The sequence below is a fragment of the Paralichthys olivaceus genome, chromosome 8, assembly GCF_024713975.1.
Source record: "Paralichthys olivaceus isolate ysfri-2021 chromosome 8, ASM2471397v2, whole genome shotgun sequence".
NCBI lineage: Eukaryota > Metazoa > Chordata > Actinopteri > Pleuronectiformes > Paralichthyidae > Paralichthys > Paralichthys olivaceus.
The window spans coordinates 25,456,878-25,472,987 of record NC_091100.1 but is presented as its reverse complement, the minus strand read 5'-3'; the positions used below and the strand labels follow the sequence as shown (position 1 = coordinate 25,472,987).

At 42.0% G+C, this 16,110-nt stretch overlaps 3 protein-coding genes across 3 annotated transcripts; 1 reads left to right on the top strand and 2 right to left on the bottom strand.

Annotated features, from left to right (window-relative positions):
* Window positions 1–1,086: 1,086 nt before the first annotated feature.
* Window positions 1,087–5,774, top strand: LOC109627308 (pinopsin). The gene is made up of 7 exons (XM_069530695.1): window positions 1,087–1,584; window positions 1,691–1,754; window positions 1,895–2,056; window positions 2,338–2,476; window positions 3,496–3,660; window positions 4,381–4,465; window positions 4,590–5,774. The coding sequence occupies exons 1-7, from the start codon at window positions 1,303–1,305 to the stop codon at window positions 4,797–4,799; spliced, it is 1,107 nt and encodes a 368-aa protein (XP_069386796.1). The 5' UTR covers window positions 1,087–1,302; the 3' UTR covers window positions 4,800–5,774.
* Window positions 5,775–6,272: 498 nt separating this feature from the next.
* Window positions 6,273–7,765, bottom strand: tmem187 (transmembrane protein 187). Its single transcript, XM_020083888.2, has one exon. The coding sequence runs from the start codon at window positions 7,671–7,673 to the stop codon at window positions 6,897–6,899; it is 777 nt and encodes a 258-aa protein (XP_019939447.2). The 5' UTR covers window positions 7,674–7,765; the 3' UTR covers window positions 6,273–6,896.
* Window positions 7,766–9,705: 1,940 nt separating this feature from the next.
* On the bottom strand, window positions 9,706–13,244 carry saraf (store-operated calcium entry-associated regulatory factor). The gene is made up of 7 exons (XM_020083880.2): window positions 13,072–13,244; window positions 12,100–12,278; window positions 11,373–11,571; window positions 11,000–11,284; window positions 10,668–10,821; window positions 10,482–10,573; window positions 9,706–9,883 (listed from the first exon to the last, which is right to left on the bottom strand). Exons 1-7 carry the CDS (start codon window positions 13,226–13,228, stop codon window positions 9,858–9,860), a joined length of 1,092 nt encoding a protein of 363 aa, XP_019939439.2. The 5' UTR covers window positions 13,229–13,244; the 3' UTR covers window positions 9,706–9,857.
* Between the last annotated feature and the right edge of the window lie 2,866 nt (window positions 13,245–16,110).

Sequence of the window (16,110 nt, the reverse complement as noted above, 5' to 3'; positions counted from 1 at the left end):
CATTGTACTGAACAAAATCTCTTTGTTTTCAGAGCCATCTTATTATTAACACGTCTGTCACTGATCACAGTTCTTGAAAACTTGCTCAGGACTTGGTTTAAAGTTATTCTCTCTATTTATAGTTTTCCAAATAATAAGATCACTCTCACAAAACAGGTGACAGAGTAACATCTCCTAAGATATTTCTAAAGTATCAATTTAAGCAATTATCCTTCATAATAGTCACTTCTCCAATGAATGTAGGTATTTGTTTAACTAGAGATGTATTAATTGTACATTTATAGAGAAACATTTGACCAGGTTGTCATTGTAAAGCTGCCCAGTTAAATGGTGTAACTTTGTTAAAATAGAGCCGACAAAGCTGATGAAGAGAAATAACTCCATGCTTCAGCTACAATTTTAGGGCTTATAATTTATTCGAATTTGATTCGTTAGAGGGGCATCTTTCCTCAGTGTTGTAGTTCAGTCATCACTTCATGGCTATATATGGTGGAAGTGGTAGAATAGTAGAAGCTAAAATACAGTCACACACACAGTGTGCATCAGGCCATTGAAGTTAAGGTAATGGAGCATGTGTTTTTTAATTGGAAATGGATTCGATGATACTCCCCTCTGAGCTCTCCACTACAAACACCTGGCACCTTTACTCAGTTGGAGGCTGTGGACTATCAGCTCACTATAAAAGTAAGTGTCGCTCTTTCAGACAAACATTTTATCAAATCTTTTTGGATTGACTTTGACATGTTGTTGTGACATTGTCTTTCAATGCAAAAATAAACTGCCGTGAGTCTTTACACTGTAAGACAAAGACAAAGGTGAGATATCATAGTGACATCATATACTGCACCAATGTCAGCTAAAACACAGCTCTGTTCTTGTGTCACACCATCCATTACTGTGCCGTTGTGGGTTTGCTTTTTATTCTTCCACTGTTTAACAGTATTTTAAATTGTATAGATAGATGTAGTGATTCATTTTTTTTCACACTTTCCATTTCCAAATGTGTTTCATTTATTTGTTTTGTCAGTTATATTGTTTTGAGTACTTAGATCTAATTCTTTTTTAATTTTACTCTTGTTCTGTGGGACATTATGAGAACAGAAGACATTAAATGACATGCAACTGTGAAATCGATGACTCAATAAAATGAAACAAGAGTAAAGACGCCTGGCATTTTTAATTAACATCCCAAAATATTTAAAGATTAAGTCAAGGTATTATAACTAGAAGAGTAACTTTACACCTCCTAAAAGTCGCCATTAATCATTATATTTAAAATGCATTGTTTACTTATTATCATCAATGTGTGAAAACAGTTCCCTATTTCTATTCCTGGCATCACAGACCATAAGGACCATCTTGTTAAACCCTCAGCCAAAGTTACCAGCTCCCAGGTTTACACAGAGTTCCTTGATCATAAACTCTGCTTTGTTGTGTCTCTCAGTGGCTGAATGGTTGAATGGGACCGTGTTCATGGAATATCTGTGGCCAGAGGAAGAGAAGTGGCTGCTGGTGGCCATGTTGGGACTGGAGATGGTCATGGGAATTGTGGGAAACTGTCTTGTTCTGCTTGTTAAAGTCATGGTAAGGCTGTTTATTAATGTTAGTTAAAAGACAACCTGGAGGTTTTGGTTTTGGGTGATCACTCATTTTAGTGTGAACTCATTCATTCTAACTCTTTCACTTTCAGTGCAAGGGTCAGTTCTGCTGCCGTTATTGGCTTCCTTTCATCAGCCTCACTTTGTCAGATTTAGGTACAACTCACACTGACACCAACACACGTGTGGTACAGGAATATATGTTGTCACTTTCTTCCTTGGTGTATCTCACTGTACCTCGTTACTCCAACTGATTCTAGTATTGTAGCAGATTGATCACAAGGATTTTCAGGAAGTTGACATTTCTGATAATGAGTCCCTGTGTTGTGAAGGCTGCTCCCTTCTCATCATCTCCGGCTCCCTGCTGGCCCTGCTGACAGGAGGTCAGAGGTCACCATGGTGCGAGGTCGTCAGTCTGCTGAAGTTTGCCTTCATCACCTCCTCCATAGGGAGCATAGGTACCACATCGCTCTACGCACACACTCATAGAGACCACTGGATCATGCTCTCCATTCAAAGGGACTGTTTAGATTTTTTAATTCAGATGTAAAACATATCTGTTAATGTAGATAGAGGTGAGCCAAGATGTTGCAGGAGCAAAAAGCAGCAGACAATTGAAATGTTGATTAAGTTCAGGTTGTTCTAATTTATGCTTGATGTAGCAGTGTAGTAGAGCAGCTATAACAGTTGTTGTTTGCTCTGATGCAGTCCGTGTGAGGTTTTCTATTCTCATCTACAGCTATCCTCTGTGTGCAGCGGCTGATCGGCAGGGCCTCCACAGGAAGTGTTCTCTTTGTTGTCATGGTGGCAGCGTGCTCAGCCTCTTGGGTGACGGGACTGGTGTTTGGAAGCGTCCCTGTCATCTACGCCTGGATCAGGTTTGTCGTTTGCTGTTTTTCTCATAGCACCCAAAACACATTGTCAGGATCATGAATAAAGTATGTTATTGATATGAGATGAAAAAGTGGTTTGTGGTGGAGATGGTGTCTGAAGTGACAGCAGAAGATGAAATTCTACAAGGTTAAAGTAAAAGACTTTGCTTTAGCGTTTACAGTACAATTGAAGTAAGTGAGGACTACAACTTTAAACATAAAGAAAACCCTGAAAATGCTCAATACTGCTCGTGTGGTGTCATCCAAGTGTCCGCAGGCCCCAACATTCAAACTCAACTCAAAATGACATCGTTTCCACCATGTTTTTAGCCTAAATATTTGCTGATGTCATCACATATCCCTTGGGCGAGAGTATAACATCCTGTGAGAAAGTGGTGTTAGCATTTCCAGTGGCTAATTGTGGCATTCTGGATCATCCTCCCTCGATAGTAGAGGGCAGAGGAATGATTACATAATAGTAATAGTGGATAATAGTCGATTATGATTAAAACTAGATTGCTTAGCTATATTGTATACCAAGCTACATATGCCAACATCACCTCAATCATTAAAATTGTCATTGCTGCTACCTTCATCTATGTCTATATGTATATATATATGTTTTTTCCTTACTCTTTCTGAGGGGTTCATGGCAGAGGAAGTTGCACCTTGGGAAACCCTATATGACACAAATTATGATTTGTGAATATGGGCTATACAAACACAATATGATTAATTGATTGACTGATTGATTGACTGCCTTTATCACATCTCCATTTGCAAACCCTCTGCTATGAGAAACCCTGTTGCTCTGCACTGATCATGGTGACACCAGTGCCAGTGTGAGGTCAAACTGACATTAGATCTTATAACCTTTATTCAGGGAATTGAGGATATCAGTTAGTTGAAGGTTTACTCATGTGTGACTTTAATGTCAGATACCACTCTGTCTTATACCACCTTGTCTAATAACACCTCCTACTCTCTGCTCTGTTCATCTCCATCATGTCTTCTTTCTCCTCCAGGTATGACAGTGCAGAGATGCTGTGTGCCGTTTTCTGGGAGAGCAGCTACTCAGACATGTTGGTCTACATTCTCTGTGCTTTCTCCGTCTGTATCTTCCTCCCCTTCCTCCTCATCATGTTCTGCTCCCTGCTGAGTGCCACAGGCTGTGGCTCCAGCTGCAACAGGTGAACCACCTGACTAAAGATTGTTTCCAGTGATCAAGCTAGAAACTGCTCAGAAGACATTTTAGTCAAGAACTGTAATTGAGTTGTTAAAGCCTTGCAACATGAAGTGGACAGATGTTAAAGGATAAGTCCTGTTTATATTAACCTGATGTATGTACCATAAATGTGGTGATAATGTCTCTTTGTGGTTGTTTAGCATCTCTTTTTGGAAGTTTTGTGGTTGTTTTGAGTCTCTACGTGATTGTTTTGTGTCTATACTTGGTCAGTTTGTGTTTCTTTGGATTAAATATGCATTTGGTTTGTCTTTTAACAGTTTTTTGTCAACACTTTTTTGTGCCAATATTCATTGTTTATGGTTGTTTTGAGCCTTTTTGAGGTTGTTTTCTCCTTTCTCATGTTTTTATGGTTTGTGGTTATGTTCAGATTCCTTTTAATAGTTTTGTGGGTCCTTTAAGCCCTTTTTGGTCATTTATAGTCTTTTGGGGATTGTTTACATTGTCTTTGTTGTCAATTTGAGAGTTTAGACAGAGCTTTATGACTTTTAAACAATTAAAAGTCATTGTGGCTTGGTGGATTTTCACCCTGTATGCCTGTTTGGTAATAACTGGGATATGTTATGTGATAGACACTTTATAATGTTATGCTATAATTGGCAAGCTCTGTTTGTGTGTGTGTGTGTGTGTGTGTGAGTAAAGCCATCTTGTCTCCTCTGTCTCTCAGTGACGATGAAGCAGACCTGTCTGCAGTCACTCCTCTGCTGGTGGCCTCCTACGTGCTCTGCTACACTCCCTTTGTTGTGTCTGAGGTGACGATTACACTCATGGTGAAACATCACAGGAGCTGCTGTATCTGCAGGTGCACATGTGGTAAAGCCACAGACTGAACACTCCTCCACTCACTGTTTTTCTCTTTCTCCATTGACCAATCAGCTGATCCTGTTGGGAAGACTGGACCTGTCGCCTGCACCCGATTGGTTAAGGACAATGTCATCGGTGATGTCATACCTGGACTGCAGTCTGAACCCTCTGATCTACTGCTCCCACCAGGACTTCAGGGAGGCGGGCCTGGCCCTGTTCTGGACCAACAGGAAAGCCCCGTCAGAGCCCGTGCTCACTGCTATCACTAAACATGAGCTGTAGGGCTGAGGGGGTTGTATATTTCAAGAGGAGAACCCAACAATGACATTTCATAAACACTTGCATGTTATCCTTATGATATATCATAGTCCAAGTCCCTATTTCTTTTTTTTCCACTGTTTAAAACTAAAAGTTAAGAAAAATATGTTCTGGTTACATTTTGTGAATGATTTGCCACATGAAATGTTCATTTTACCAAAAGTCATGAAGTCTTCACACCGGGACCCTGTTGAGACCATAGAGCTCCTCTGTACCCATAAGCCTGATGTATTCAACAAGCCCCCCTCTACACCTGCATTAAAATGCATGTAAGGTGATTGGATTGAAAACAGACAGAAATAGACCACGTGACAGTACAGATTGTGATCTGATTAAACATAACACCTCCGGGGCTGTTCAGAGACGCATCGTGACCACACTGAACAAAGAGTGAATGTAGAGGCATCAATCTACATAAAACAAATATACAGACAGTAATAATCATACGTGACTGTTTTAAACCAATGAAGTGGCAGCCATTAGCATGTAAACACAGGAGGCTGTCCTTTTCTCAGTCCCCATATTCTTCATCTGTGAACATGGCTGGACTGGCCCTGGCTTTCACCCCTGGTATTCTTTGGCTCAGGTGGCTCACCAAACTTGATCAAGCACCATTTATCATTACACCACCCTTGCAGTCCATGTAAACATGCACACCTATTTACTATTGCCCACAAACCTACAAAGCTGAGTAACAAGTGCCATGGACACGAGTACCAGAGCCAGTGGACCAGCGTCCTGACTCACTCTTGGCTGACTCCCTGGTGATCACAATCTCCAAACTCAAGTAGACGTGCAAGTAATTGTCAAAGTCAAAGCTCAGTTCCAAGAATCATCTCAAATTTATTAATAAAATATATGTATACAAGTATGTATAAACAAGTTCCTCCCTGCCCCTCTCCTCCAGCGATGACTAAACAAAGTTAATTAGACAGAGAGATGGTAACGAACTGTCAGCCAAAGCTATGAATACATTCAGAGACTTTGTTGGCTACAGAAATGACATCACACAGCTTATATTGTGCTGTATACCACTGACTGACAACCACACAATGGCCGGTGAGGTATTGAACAGTTAATTACACTTAAGCTATGGCAGCATCTGCAACAAACATTTTAGTTATTTTTGCACATTTAGCTAAACACCTAAATGCATATTAGAGAAAGAAATCCCCTCAATACTCTGAGCTAAGTTATTAACCGTAAACTGCTGCTGCTAACCCAGTACTCAAAGCAGACCCTTTTATACGTGCTACATCACTCCAACTAGTCATGATTTTGATCATGAATTGACTGATTATATGATTTTTAACATTTCAACAATAAATAAATCCTCTAAGATTATAGTTTCAGAGATTCTGGTTTGTCCTGCAGCCATTTTCCAGTGGAACTTTAGAAGTGGTCTCCCAATGAATGAAAAGTGTCTGCTGGAGGATGTTTTCTTTTTTTTCATTTGATTTATTCTTTTCAAATCTTTATCACACTGTAGTGCGGAGTTTACATAATAATCATAAAGGAACAGGGAAGATTCAATAAAATGTAATCATTAGCAGCAATAATAAAAGTAACAATCATCATTGATCTTAATAATAAATTGTTCACAATATGATTTGATTGTGACATTTGTCATATGGAATATGTACAAGTGTGAGGATGTTTGTGCGTATTAAGTCCAGTGCTTCTAGATAGTTACTTGGGTGATCTCGAATAGAGAGATAGATCCTGAACAGAGAGATAGATGGATAGATACTTGATCGACCCTGAACAGAGAGATAGATATATACTTTATTGATAAAGAATAGAGAGATAGATACTTGATTGATCCGGAACAGAGAGATAGATAGATACTTGATTGATCAAGAATAGAGAGATAGAAAGATAGAGAGATACTTGATTGATCAAGAATAGAAGGATAGATAGAGAGATACTTGATTGATCAAGAATAGAGAGATAGAAAGATGCTTGATTGTTCCCTAACAGAGAGATAGAAACGGTTGCTGGGGGCCCAGACAGACAGCAAAGTGAAATGACGGGTGAATGATGCTTTTAGGATGAGTAACGTCAGCGGTTCCGCGCCGCGCTCCTCTCCTGCGCCCTGTGCGTCAGTGTGCTCAGGAAACAGAAGCTGAAGTGAAACTGCAGCACGTCGCACACTTTGGACCAGAAGTGTCCGGTGAAGCGCTGGAACAGTCGGTACCGAGCGAGCCAGTGATCCAGCAGCTTCAGCAGCACGAAGCCCGCGCACGACAGCACAGCCAGCTGCAGGTAGGCGCCCGTGCGACGATCCCCGTGCGTCCGCTGCACGCGCATTCCCATGAACACGGCGAGCGCCACGTGACAGCCCAGCGCCACCTCGAAGCCGAGCTCGTGCACCAGCGTCAGGCCGTAGCTGAGGAGCGAGCACGCTTCTAGCGCGGCCGCGTGAGACGCGCGCCACTTGTCCGGGCCGCGCTCGATGAAGCCGATCCACACCGGAACCCACGCGAAGATCGGGAGCGTGAACCACTGGTCTAGCACGGCGGGGGCGCGCCGCAGCACCGCCAAGCGCGTCCACTGCACAGGCGCGTACAGGATGGCCATGAGGGCGAACACTTGTCTCAGGTAGCGGCTCTGCTCCCCCTCCCCCTCTCTGCTCCTCAGCCAGTACAGACCCATGCAGATGTACAACACGTTCACCACACAGTTACACGGCATCGCCAGGAATGGCGGCAGAGACTCCACCCGTCTCTCCGCGTAATGATCGTAAGACAAGTCCACCGCCACCCCGTCGAACAGGCCGGTGTTGGCCACCAGCACGCAGAAGAGGAAGGGCAGCGACACGTGGAGCAGAGCCGACATCGTGACAGTCCAGAGGCAGAGGACAGGGCCGCGCTCCGCTCTCTGCCGCCGACTGTCAACAAGTGGGAGCTGTTGTTGTGATTCCGGGGTTAGAGTCACATGGTAGAAAACGGAGGGTTGAGATTGGCTTCCTTCAAACTCGCCCCGCCCTTATTCCTGTGGAAGTAGTTCTCCCAGTGACGTGCAGCTGCAGAACCTGGACCACTGAAAACAAGCACGATCTTTGACTCATTCACTTATTTTACCACTGTATCCATTCAGTCACTTTTTAACTCAGTGAACAGTGTGTAGAATTTAGTGATATCTAGTGCTAAAGTTGCATGTTGCAGCTGAACACCCCTCACCTCACCCTCTCCTTCCAAACATGAAAAAGAACCTGTGGTAGCTTCAGTTGTCATAAAAACTCAAAAGGTGTTTAGTTTGTCCAGTCTGGACTAATGTAAAAAACATGGCAGCCTCCATAGAGAGGGTCCCCTCGATGTAAATGTAAAGTATTTAAATACAAAGGGCCCTTAAAAAAAAGAAAACTACAATTCATACAATTTAGATTAGACTACCTAGTGAAAATATCATGAGGATTTCTGCCGATAGATCCCTTTCACCTAAATCTTACACACTGCACCTTTAAGGATTATATATTAATGCAATTATTCCATTATCTGTGTGAAATTTGATATTGAAATGTTACTTCACATTTTAAAGAGGAGAATTATGACATTTACAGTACATTTATGGCAAACAGTATGCCAAATTAAAAACTAGGGCTGCAAGCAGCACTGAGCGGGCCCGAGTACTTGCAACTCGGAACCTGACACAACTTGGAACCTGACGCAGCTCCACCCACGCACAATACCCTTTACATACGTACGAGGTCGTCAGTGCGGACGTGTGTGCCAAGTTTCATGACCTTGCGATGATGATAAAGCTTTCAAACCACAAACGCCATCACACAACCTTTGCCACCTAGCCACGCCCACATCCTTCAAACTTTGGAAAAGATGATACTAACTTTAATGGCTGATTTATTTTTGTGCGTCTGGGCATGGCGAAGGTGTGTACTGAATTTCGTCCACTTACGCAAAAGTAACCCCAATGGCGGGGGGGGGGGGGGGGGGGGGGGGGGGATTTAAAGAATATATATCTTTAGCTCTATAACTCCAGCTCTTTGACACAACAATGTAATAAAACCAAATTCATTGTCCAAATGTAGTGACATTTTCAATAGGCAATAAGAACCCTCCTCTTTCTTTTCTCTATTTAATGCATAATTATTTTAAATGTACGCATATACCGTTTTATTTTATTAAATAATTATTTATCCATATGACTGTTTATCTAACTCTACAGTCAATTTAGCTGGTTGGTGAGCACATGTCTGATCAACATGAAAAGTTGTTTTTGAACAAAGTAGGTAAATGTTTTTTTGAAGATGTGGACCTTGCTCCAGTGAGCATCTCTGGCCTGCACAACGAAGTTCAATATATCCCAGATTTGGTGGAACAAGTTGCAGCTCTCAACAAGCCACTCACTGTTTAAGGTTCCGGGTGTTTCATTTACTGACATCTAGTGGTGAAGTTGCATGTTGCAGATGAATACCCCTCAACTCACCCTCCTCTTCCAAACATGAGAGAACCTGTGGCAGTTTTCAGAAAAACTCAAAAAGGTATTGTAAAAAACATGGCAACCGCCATAGTGATGTTAATATAAAGTATTTAAATATAAAGCGCTCATTTTAGGATAAAGAAAACAATTCATACAATTTAGATCCTCACACTGATGATTCACAGTGAAAACATCACTTGGATTACTTTATATTCAATTTCTGCCGATAGATCCCTTTCACCTAAATCTTACACACTGAATTTTAAGTTGGTGTTAGACAACACCAAATAAAACTAGAGACAAAAGTGAGAATCATAGACAGAGAGCTGCTCTTTACTCTGCTCCACTCACAAGATAATAACAAGTTAAAGGCCAGCAAACCTATAGTGAGTGCTTTTAATCTGTGGGAAGAAAAGTAAAAACAACAGGATCCAAACAATTATTTATTACTTACCAAAATATCACATCATTTCCTCAAAATAAGTTCCCAAAATAATATCTACACTACATCACAGAGAGCGCTCCACTTTAAAATTGTGTCTGTGCCATCCACTGTAGAGAATCTCTTCACTTCCACAGCTACTATCTTCTCTTGGTTCCTCCGAATCCTGACAAACAATCAAAGACGTTAGTCAGTCAGGTTGATCCACAGCAGCTCTCTAGATGCTACTGAGACCATGAGGTAATACATGGAGGACTTGTCTCATAATTGCAATTGTTTTTCCTACCAGCCTCCTAGTTAAAACTCCAGGGAATATCGGACTGAGCCCATGTGAGAATATAGCAGAATATTGTGCGAAGAACTCACAAGTGTTTTGATTATGTTTCTAACACGTGACAGACACAAAACTTCAGGATCAGGATGAAAAAGAGGAGCCATTATCTTTTTTGTTTTTGACAACAATATGGTTCCACCATAGCGATTTGAGTCTCCAATAGATTAAAGATATAACTAGAGCAAATGCTATGCTTAATGCTGAATGTCTGTCATTCAGAATCACTTCCAATCAAAAGATTTAACCAAATATGGAGAAGATGTAGAAACATCTCAGAGATGATCAAGAGAATTAGGAGGAACCTGAGCTAAACTTGTGTCTAAAGTGTCACTGTTCATGTGATATTTCAGTTTTTCCCTTTTACTACATTTGCATTTTTGCTTTGTATGTGTATGTGTGTGTGGTCCAGTTCTCTGACAGGCAAACACACCTGAAGCAGTGCGTGTCCCAGAGGAGGAGGCGTGTGTGGGAGGAGGTCTGCTGTCAGTGTAGTTGGAGTAGTTGTAGTTGTGCGGCTGGTTTCTGTAAAACGAACATAAACACACACAAGTGAGGCTCTGAGTGAAGTGGAAGAGGAACGATGTGCTGTCAGCTCTCTCTCCATCTCATTACTAACCTCTGACGACCAAAAAGATATCCCAGGACACCTCCTGTCCCCATTCCAGTCCAGAAGCCTCCACCTGTGCCGGTAGAAGCTCGGCCACCTGGGAACTGTTGTCTGTGAGTGTAGTCATTATGAAAACCGTATCCTGGGTTGGCCCCGGTATAGCCTGAACAGAAAGAAAAGAATCTAGATTTCAGCAAAGTAGCTCTAATCTCGTTGTACAAGATAAAATAATATGACCACCCTGTCCTCCACAACAGGACCACACACATTTCTATTCAATCTGTAGCACAACCCAGACAAACTATTGCTCTATTCACACTACATCCCTCTGCATACAGCACCTGTGAAGTCAGGCTTAAATCCTGGGGGTGGTGGTCCTGCAGTGGAGTCATGGTGATTATCTCTGGGGTACCCAGCCTGCCCTCCGTCCTGCCCCCACTGCGCCGTGTTCCCACTGAGGAACAACTTGTAGATGCCGTAGGCTAAGAGCAGAAGCACAGCAACCACCAGCAAGCCTCCGGAGCCTTCGCTGTGAGAGGGGTGGGAGCTCTGATGGCTGTGCTGCTGAGGCTGCTCCTTGTTTCCTGAGAAACCACTGAAGAAACTGGAGGCAAAGCCCCCGAGACCTGAGACAAACAAATTGAAAAATTAATTAAAAAAATTTTCAATGAATGAAGATGAAGCCCCGTCAATCTAATATCTCAATCTTCCCACCTCCAAACCCATTGAATCCACTCTGAGAGCCCCGGCTGCCTTGAGTCCTCCTTTGGCCCTCCTGAGTAAGTTCCAGTGAGTACTCCAGCCCACAGGAGCCCTTTAGTATGTAGGCATCATCAGGGTGGCTGTAGCCCTCACAGCTCACCTCGATGCGACCAAACCGGTATGCATGGTCCATATCAGTCTTACACTCCCACTGTGGCAGAGAGCAGGGGTTAAAATCACAGACCACGTCATTCAAAACACATCAAGGAAGTAGCACCGCTTCAGAGAACAGCCAAAAATCTGTTCTCTATGGCCTGATGTTTTATTTTCTACATCCACAAGAAGTAAATGTTGTTCAGGGTGCATGACCTTTACCTACTTACCAGGTAAAATGTCCCCAAAGTTTGACAATCTGAACAGCTTCATGATCAATAATGTAACCAGTATGGCCGGATTCATTCATTGATTACAGAAAATAAATTAAGAACTATTGTAATACTTGATTCAAAGACACCTTTAAAAAACAGAAACATTTCAGGTTGTGGTTGTTCTTCCTCTTCTGTGATGGTACTATGAAGATGTTTGAGTTTCAGACTGTTGGTTGGATAAGATGAAAACAGCAGCTTTGACTTTGAGATGATGAGATGGTCTTTTTTTGGACTTTAGAGTATAGCCGATCAATTAATCATCGAGAAAATAATCTGCAGATGAATGAACAGATGTTACACTATGTCCTCACCTGGACATCCACTCCATCCCAGCCTCTGTTCTGACACTGGACCACGTCCGGGACGAAGGCATGGCAGCCTGCTGAGCCACCAACACACTGGAGCTGAGGGATGGGCCTGGAGCGCTGTGCTCGGGTGTAGCGACCCTTGTACAGAGTCAACACCTGGACGTCCCGCAGCAGCACGCTGTCTGCAGTCAGGGGAAAAACGTGCACAGTAATAAAGAGAATGAACACTTTCTGAGACCCTTCTCCAGAGGATGATCAAACTGGACACTGAAGACCACGACACAGAACAAATTCCAGGTGATAATAAAGGAGAAGTTTTGATTCAATAACATCCTTTCTTTCAGACAAGTGGGAAAAAAAGGTCCTTTTGTTTGTGTCTGTGGATTTCATAGCATTATAATGTCTGTTTGTTCAAGTCATTGCTCGTTATTTGTGTAACATGCATTAACCACCCTGTGCAGTGTAAAGTCTCATATGTTCAGGTGTTTTACAGAAGGGGTTTGCTCATGTATCATTCACAGCCTTATTATGGAAATAAAAACTCCCCCAAAGTAAAAACCTTTAGATACGACGTGTCAAAGACAAAATGAAACACCATTCTTTAACTGGTTTTATCCGATGTTCAGGTTGATAGAGAGGAAATGTATTTCTGTAAATTGTATTTACATGACTAACTCGTAGTGTCTCACATTAAACAGAGACCAACAACCCTGGCAGCCCGGAAGTGAACTGATCAGTGAGTATTTGCAGATAACGTATTAAGCATTAGTTAACACAGTTAATAACAGTTGATAAAGCCTTTATATACTTAAAGGGATAGTTCATCCAGAAATGATCATTCGCTCATCATCTGCTCGGCCCTGTGCCGATGTCTGCTGATCCAGGTGTGAGGAGGTGTGTAAACATGGCGGCTGGTGTTCCACCATAGAGTACCACCATAGAGTACCCCTGAGGCAGAGGAGGAGAGGAACCTACCGTCATTCCAGCTGTGAACGAGTCCCAGCATCAGCAGCTGTACCAGAGCCGCAGTGAGGCGCTCCATGTCCCGCTGTGATCCTGCAGGACTCCTCGACACTTCTCCGTCTGTCTTCACACAGCACAACAACCCACTTCGACTTCCGGGTTGCCTCATCTGTTTTCACCGTTCTAAACCAATGGGGAGCGAGCACGACGGTCACTTCGGCCAATCACAGAGCGGATGATGTAAACGGATGTCCATGTTATGTCTTTTTTTTTCTGTCCAGTTCAGTTGTAGAGAAATGTTCTGCACTTAATTAATCCTAAAAAAACCTAAAAAAATAAGTTTGTTTTTGCAGCTCAAAGTAATTCACTTTTTTAAAATATATAAATCTATAGTCCTTGAGTGGAGTGGTTTTAAAATCACAGCCACTGTCTCATCTAACATAAATCCAAGCAGGAATTAGAAGAAACGCTAACATAGCAAACACAAATTAAAATACCTTTATAGAAATTCCAACTCTAGTTCTTTTGTTGCCGCAGTTGTGGAATGAAAGGTGTTTCTGATATATCACCGTGATGCAAATCATAGAATCTGCACAAACTGTTTGTAGTTGAACTAGTTCTGCAGTTATTCATTTAAAATGTTTGTGTTCATAAGACATATTTCCATTTTAATTTAAAGGTAAATGCCGTATATTCTGCTCCTGATGTCTTTTAACAAACAATCACTGAGTGGAGGCTGAGAAATTCTACTTTCTATTCTACTCTTCTTTTCATAATCAATCTGACCTGAGTAAGAAACCTGCAAAGAGAAGGGCCATGGAAAAATAATAATAAAAAAAACGAGACTACTAGCGCTACTTTATAGGATTTAGATTATAGATTTACATTTTCCTGGGTCCAACATGACCCGACTCCAGCACCATCTAAAGGGGCAGACACTTGTTTCCCTGAAATCAAACAAAAACAGAATGCAGTGGTCGTAGTACAAATCAGCTCTTTTATTTCCTCCACCACCCACTGTTTAGCCCATATTATTAAATCTCTGCTATAAGTTAGATATTTACAACATCATTCAAGGCCCTTCACAAAATGCATCCTGATCGTCTTTAGAAAGAAATCTATTTACATTGTACAAAACATTGCATACATGATGATCCATACACCAAACCCTCTTCCCTTGCGAAAGCAAAACCAAAAAAAAGCAGTCAAATTTCTTTCATTTTGTTTTTTCCCCACCATAAGTTGTGCATTTCTCAATTACTTCATTCCCCAACCAAACACCTCTGCTTTTTTCTCCTTTTTAGACAGGCAATTACTAAGTCACAGTCAATGGGTCAGCTACTGAATTCCTCAAGACTGTCAGTAAGGTCCTGGGTCCTCAGTCAGTCAGATCACTTCGCTCTCTTCTAAATCATCTGTGTCCGTAAAGTCATTCAAGCCAATAGAAATCAACACAAGTAAATGGCAACCAATCACGTTTTACTAAACAAATACAGTGTATGAGTTTGTTTCACTCAGGGTGCATCAGAAAGCTTTCTCACTGAGGGATGGAGGACTGCTGGTTCAGACAGGGCACAAAGAGAATTGACCTTCAGGTGGTTTAAGGAAGCATACACTGCGTGAAGCTTCATGCAGGAGGACATTAGCATCACTTTGTTTTCATCTTTGTAATTTGACTTGTGTCCTGGACAGTGTTGATACCATGTGCTGAATCATTATGTCAGATTACTGTATAGCTTCAAGCTAGAAGTTGTACTTTAATAAGGGCAGCCAAGAATGTCTCTCATACATTGGTGAGTGCAGGTTTGTGTAAGAGACCCTGTTCACACCTGCATGTCCTGAGTGATTTGACCACAAGTGGACAGCTCTAAGTTAAAGTGTGAACACTCTCGAGGCGAATAGATGACACAATTGAGATCGGCTCAGTCAGACCACATTCAGAGATGCTGAGACACATGTGGCCACATTCGTTTATCAGTTTGAAGGACAACCTACTCAGCTAACCATTAAGTTTACATACTCATTCTCAAACGAATACAACTCACAATCATGTAAGCTGGCTTTGTCCATGACGTTTAAACACCCAGAAATTACATCACAAGAGTATCTAATATCTTGGGTGACTTGATTTGTCTGGAACACAACGGGGAATCAAGTCAGGCTGTACGGTTTTGATCTATTCTTCATTAAATGTCCGTCAGAAGAGATGTCGGCAGCCAACAACACATTTTGTTTTTGTGAATACAAATCATGTACATGCTTGTTTAGCATTGCTTGTTGAGATCCAATCCCAAGTGGTCACATGTAAAGACACATTCTAACGGAGGGTGTCAGAGCTGTTCACTTGTGATCAGATTACTGGACGTGCATGTTAACACCAGGTATGAATCAGGCCTAAAGCTACAGGAACTGTTCAGCATGTGCGTGCAGTTTGATACCACGTCTGTTAAGTGCGGACATCCTCTCCACTTGCTGTGGCCTCAGATGAAGGCTGATGTAGTTCAACTGAAACTGGCCTGATGGCTCTACAAGAAGCAGCTGACTGAACAGACCAGTTTTCACAGCTTATGTAATACAAACATCCACATGACATCAGCGACACATTCAAAATTCAAATGATACATTTTCAAAAATATGGATCTGGCTGCTAGTTTCCTTTCCCTCACCCAAATTTACTTTGATATTCCCAATAAATACTATTCCAGCCTAAAGCTCACCTGAACCTGACCTGCAGACAGCCGCCAGTGTGTACAGACACCTGGTTAGACACACTGATTACCATCTTTGGGAAGTGAGCTACTTAGTTTGGTTGATTGAAAAAGCCGAATTAGAGCATGACTGTTGAATATTTAGAATATCTGTGAGTCACTTCATATACTCAATGTAGTGGTTTAGAAAAGACCTGAGAGCCAAAGAGAACAGACAGAGATGGAGCCAACACGTTTCTAGTTCAGTGTTTGTCTTTCTGAGGACCAGGAGCTTCAGCCTCCACATCAGCCACTTCATCTGCCACCTGGAGTGTCTGTGTTTGTGTTTGTGTGAGAGTTGAAT

What these genes read in the sequence shown, in the direction of transcription:
- tmem187 (XM_020083888.2), bottom strand. Translation starts at nt 7,673, where the DNA reads ATGTCGGCTCTGCTCCACGTGTCGCTGCCCTTCCTCTTCTGCGTGCTG.
- LOC109627308 (XM_069530695.1), top strand. Translation starts at nt 1,303, where the DNA reads ATGTGTGAAAACAGTTCCCTATTTCTATTCCTGGCATCACAGACCATA. An exon ending in TTCTGCTTGTTAAAGTCATG is followed by an intron (nt 1,585 to 1,690) that starts GTAAGGCTGTTT and finishes TTTCACTTTCAG; the next exon opens with TGCAAGGGTCAGTTCTGCTG. An exon ending in CCTCACTTTGTCAGATTTAG is followed by an intron (nt 1,755 to 1,894) that starts GTACAACTCACA and finishes ATTTTCAGGAAG; the next exon opens with TTGACATTTCTGATAATGAG.
- saraf (XM_020083880.2), bottom strand. Translation starts at nt 13,228, where the DNA reads ATGAGGCAACCCGGAAGTCGAAGTGGGTTGTTGTGCTGTGTGAAGACA. An exon ending in CGTTCACAGCTGGAATGACG is followed by an intron (nt 12,279 to 13,071) that starts GTAGGTTCCTCT and finishes CCCTGACTGCAG; the next exon opens with ACAGCGTGCTGCTGCGGGAC. An exon ending in ATTTAAGCCTGACTTCACAG is followed by an intron (nt 10,822 to 10,999) that starts GTGCTGTATGCA and finishes CTTTCTGTTCAG; the next exon opens with GCTATACCGGGGCCAACCCA.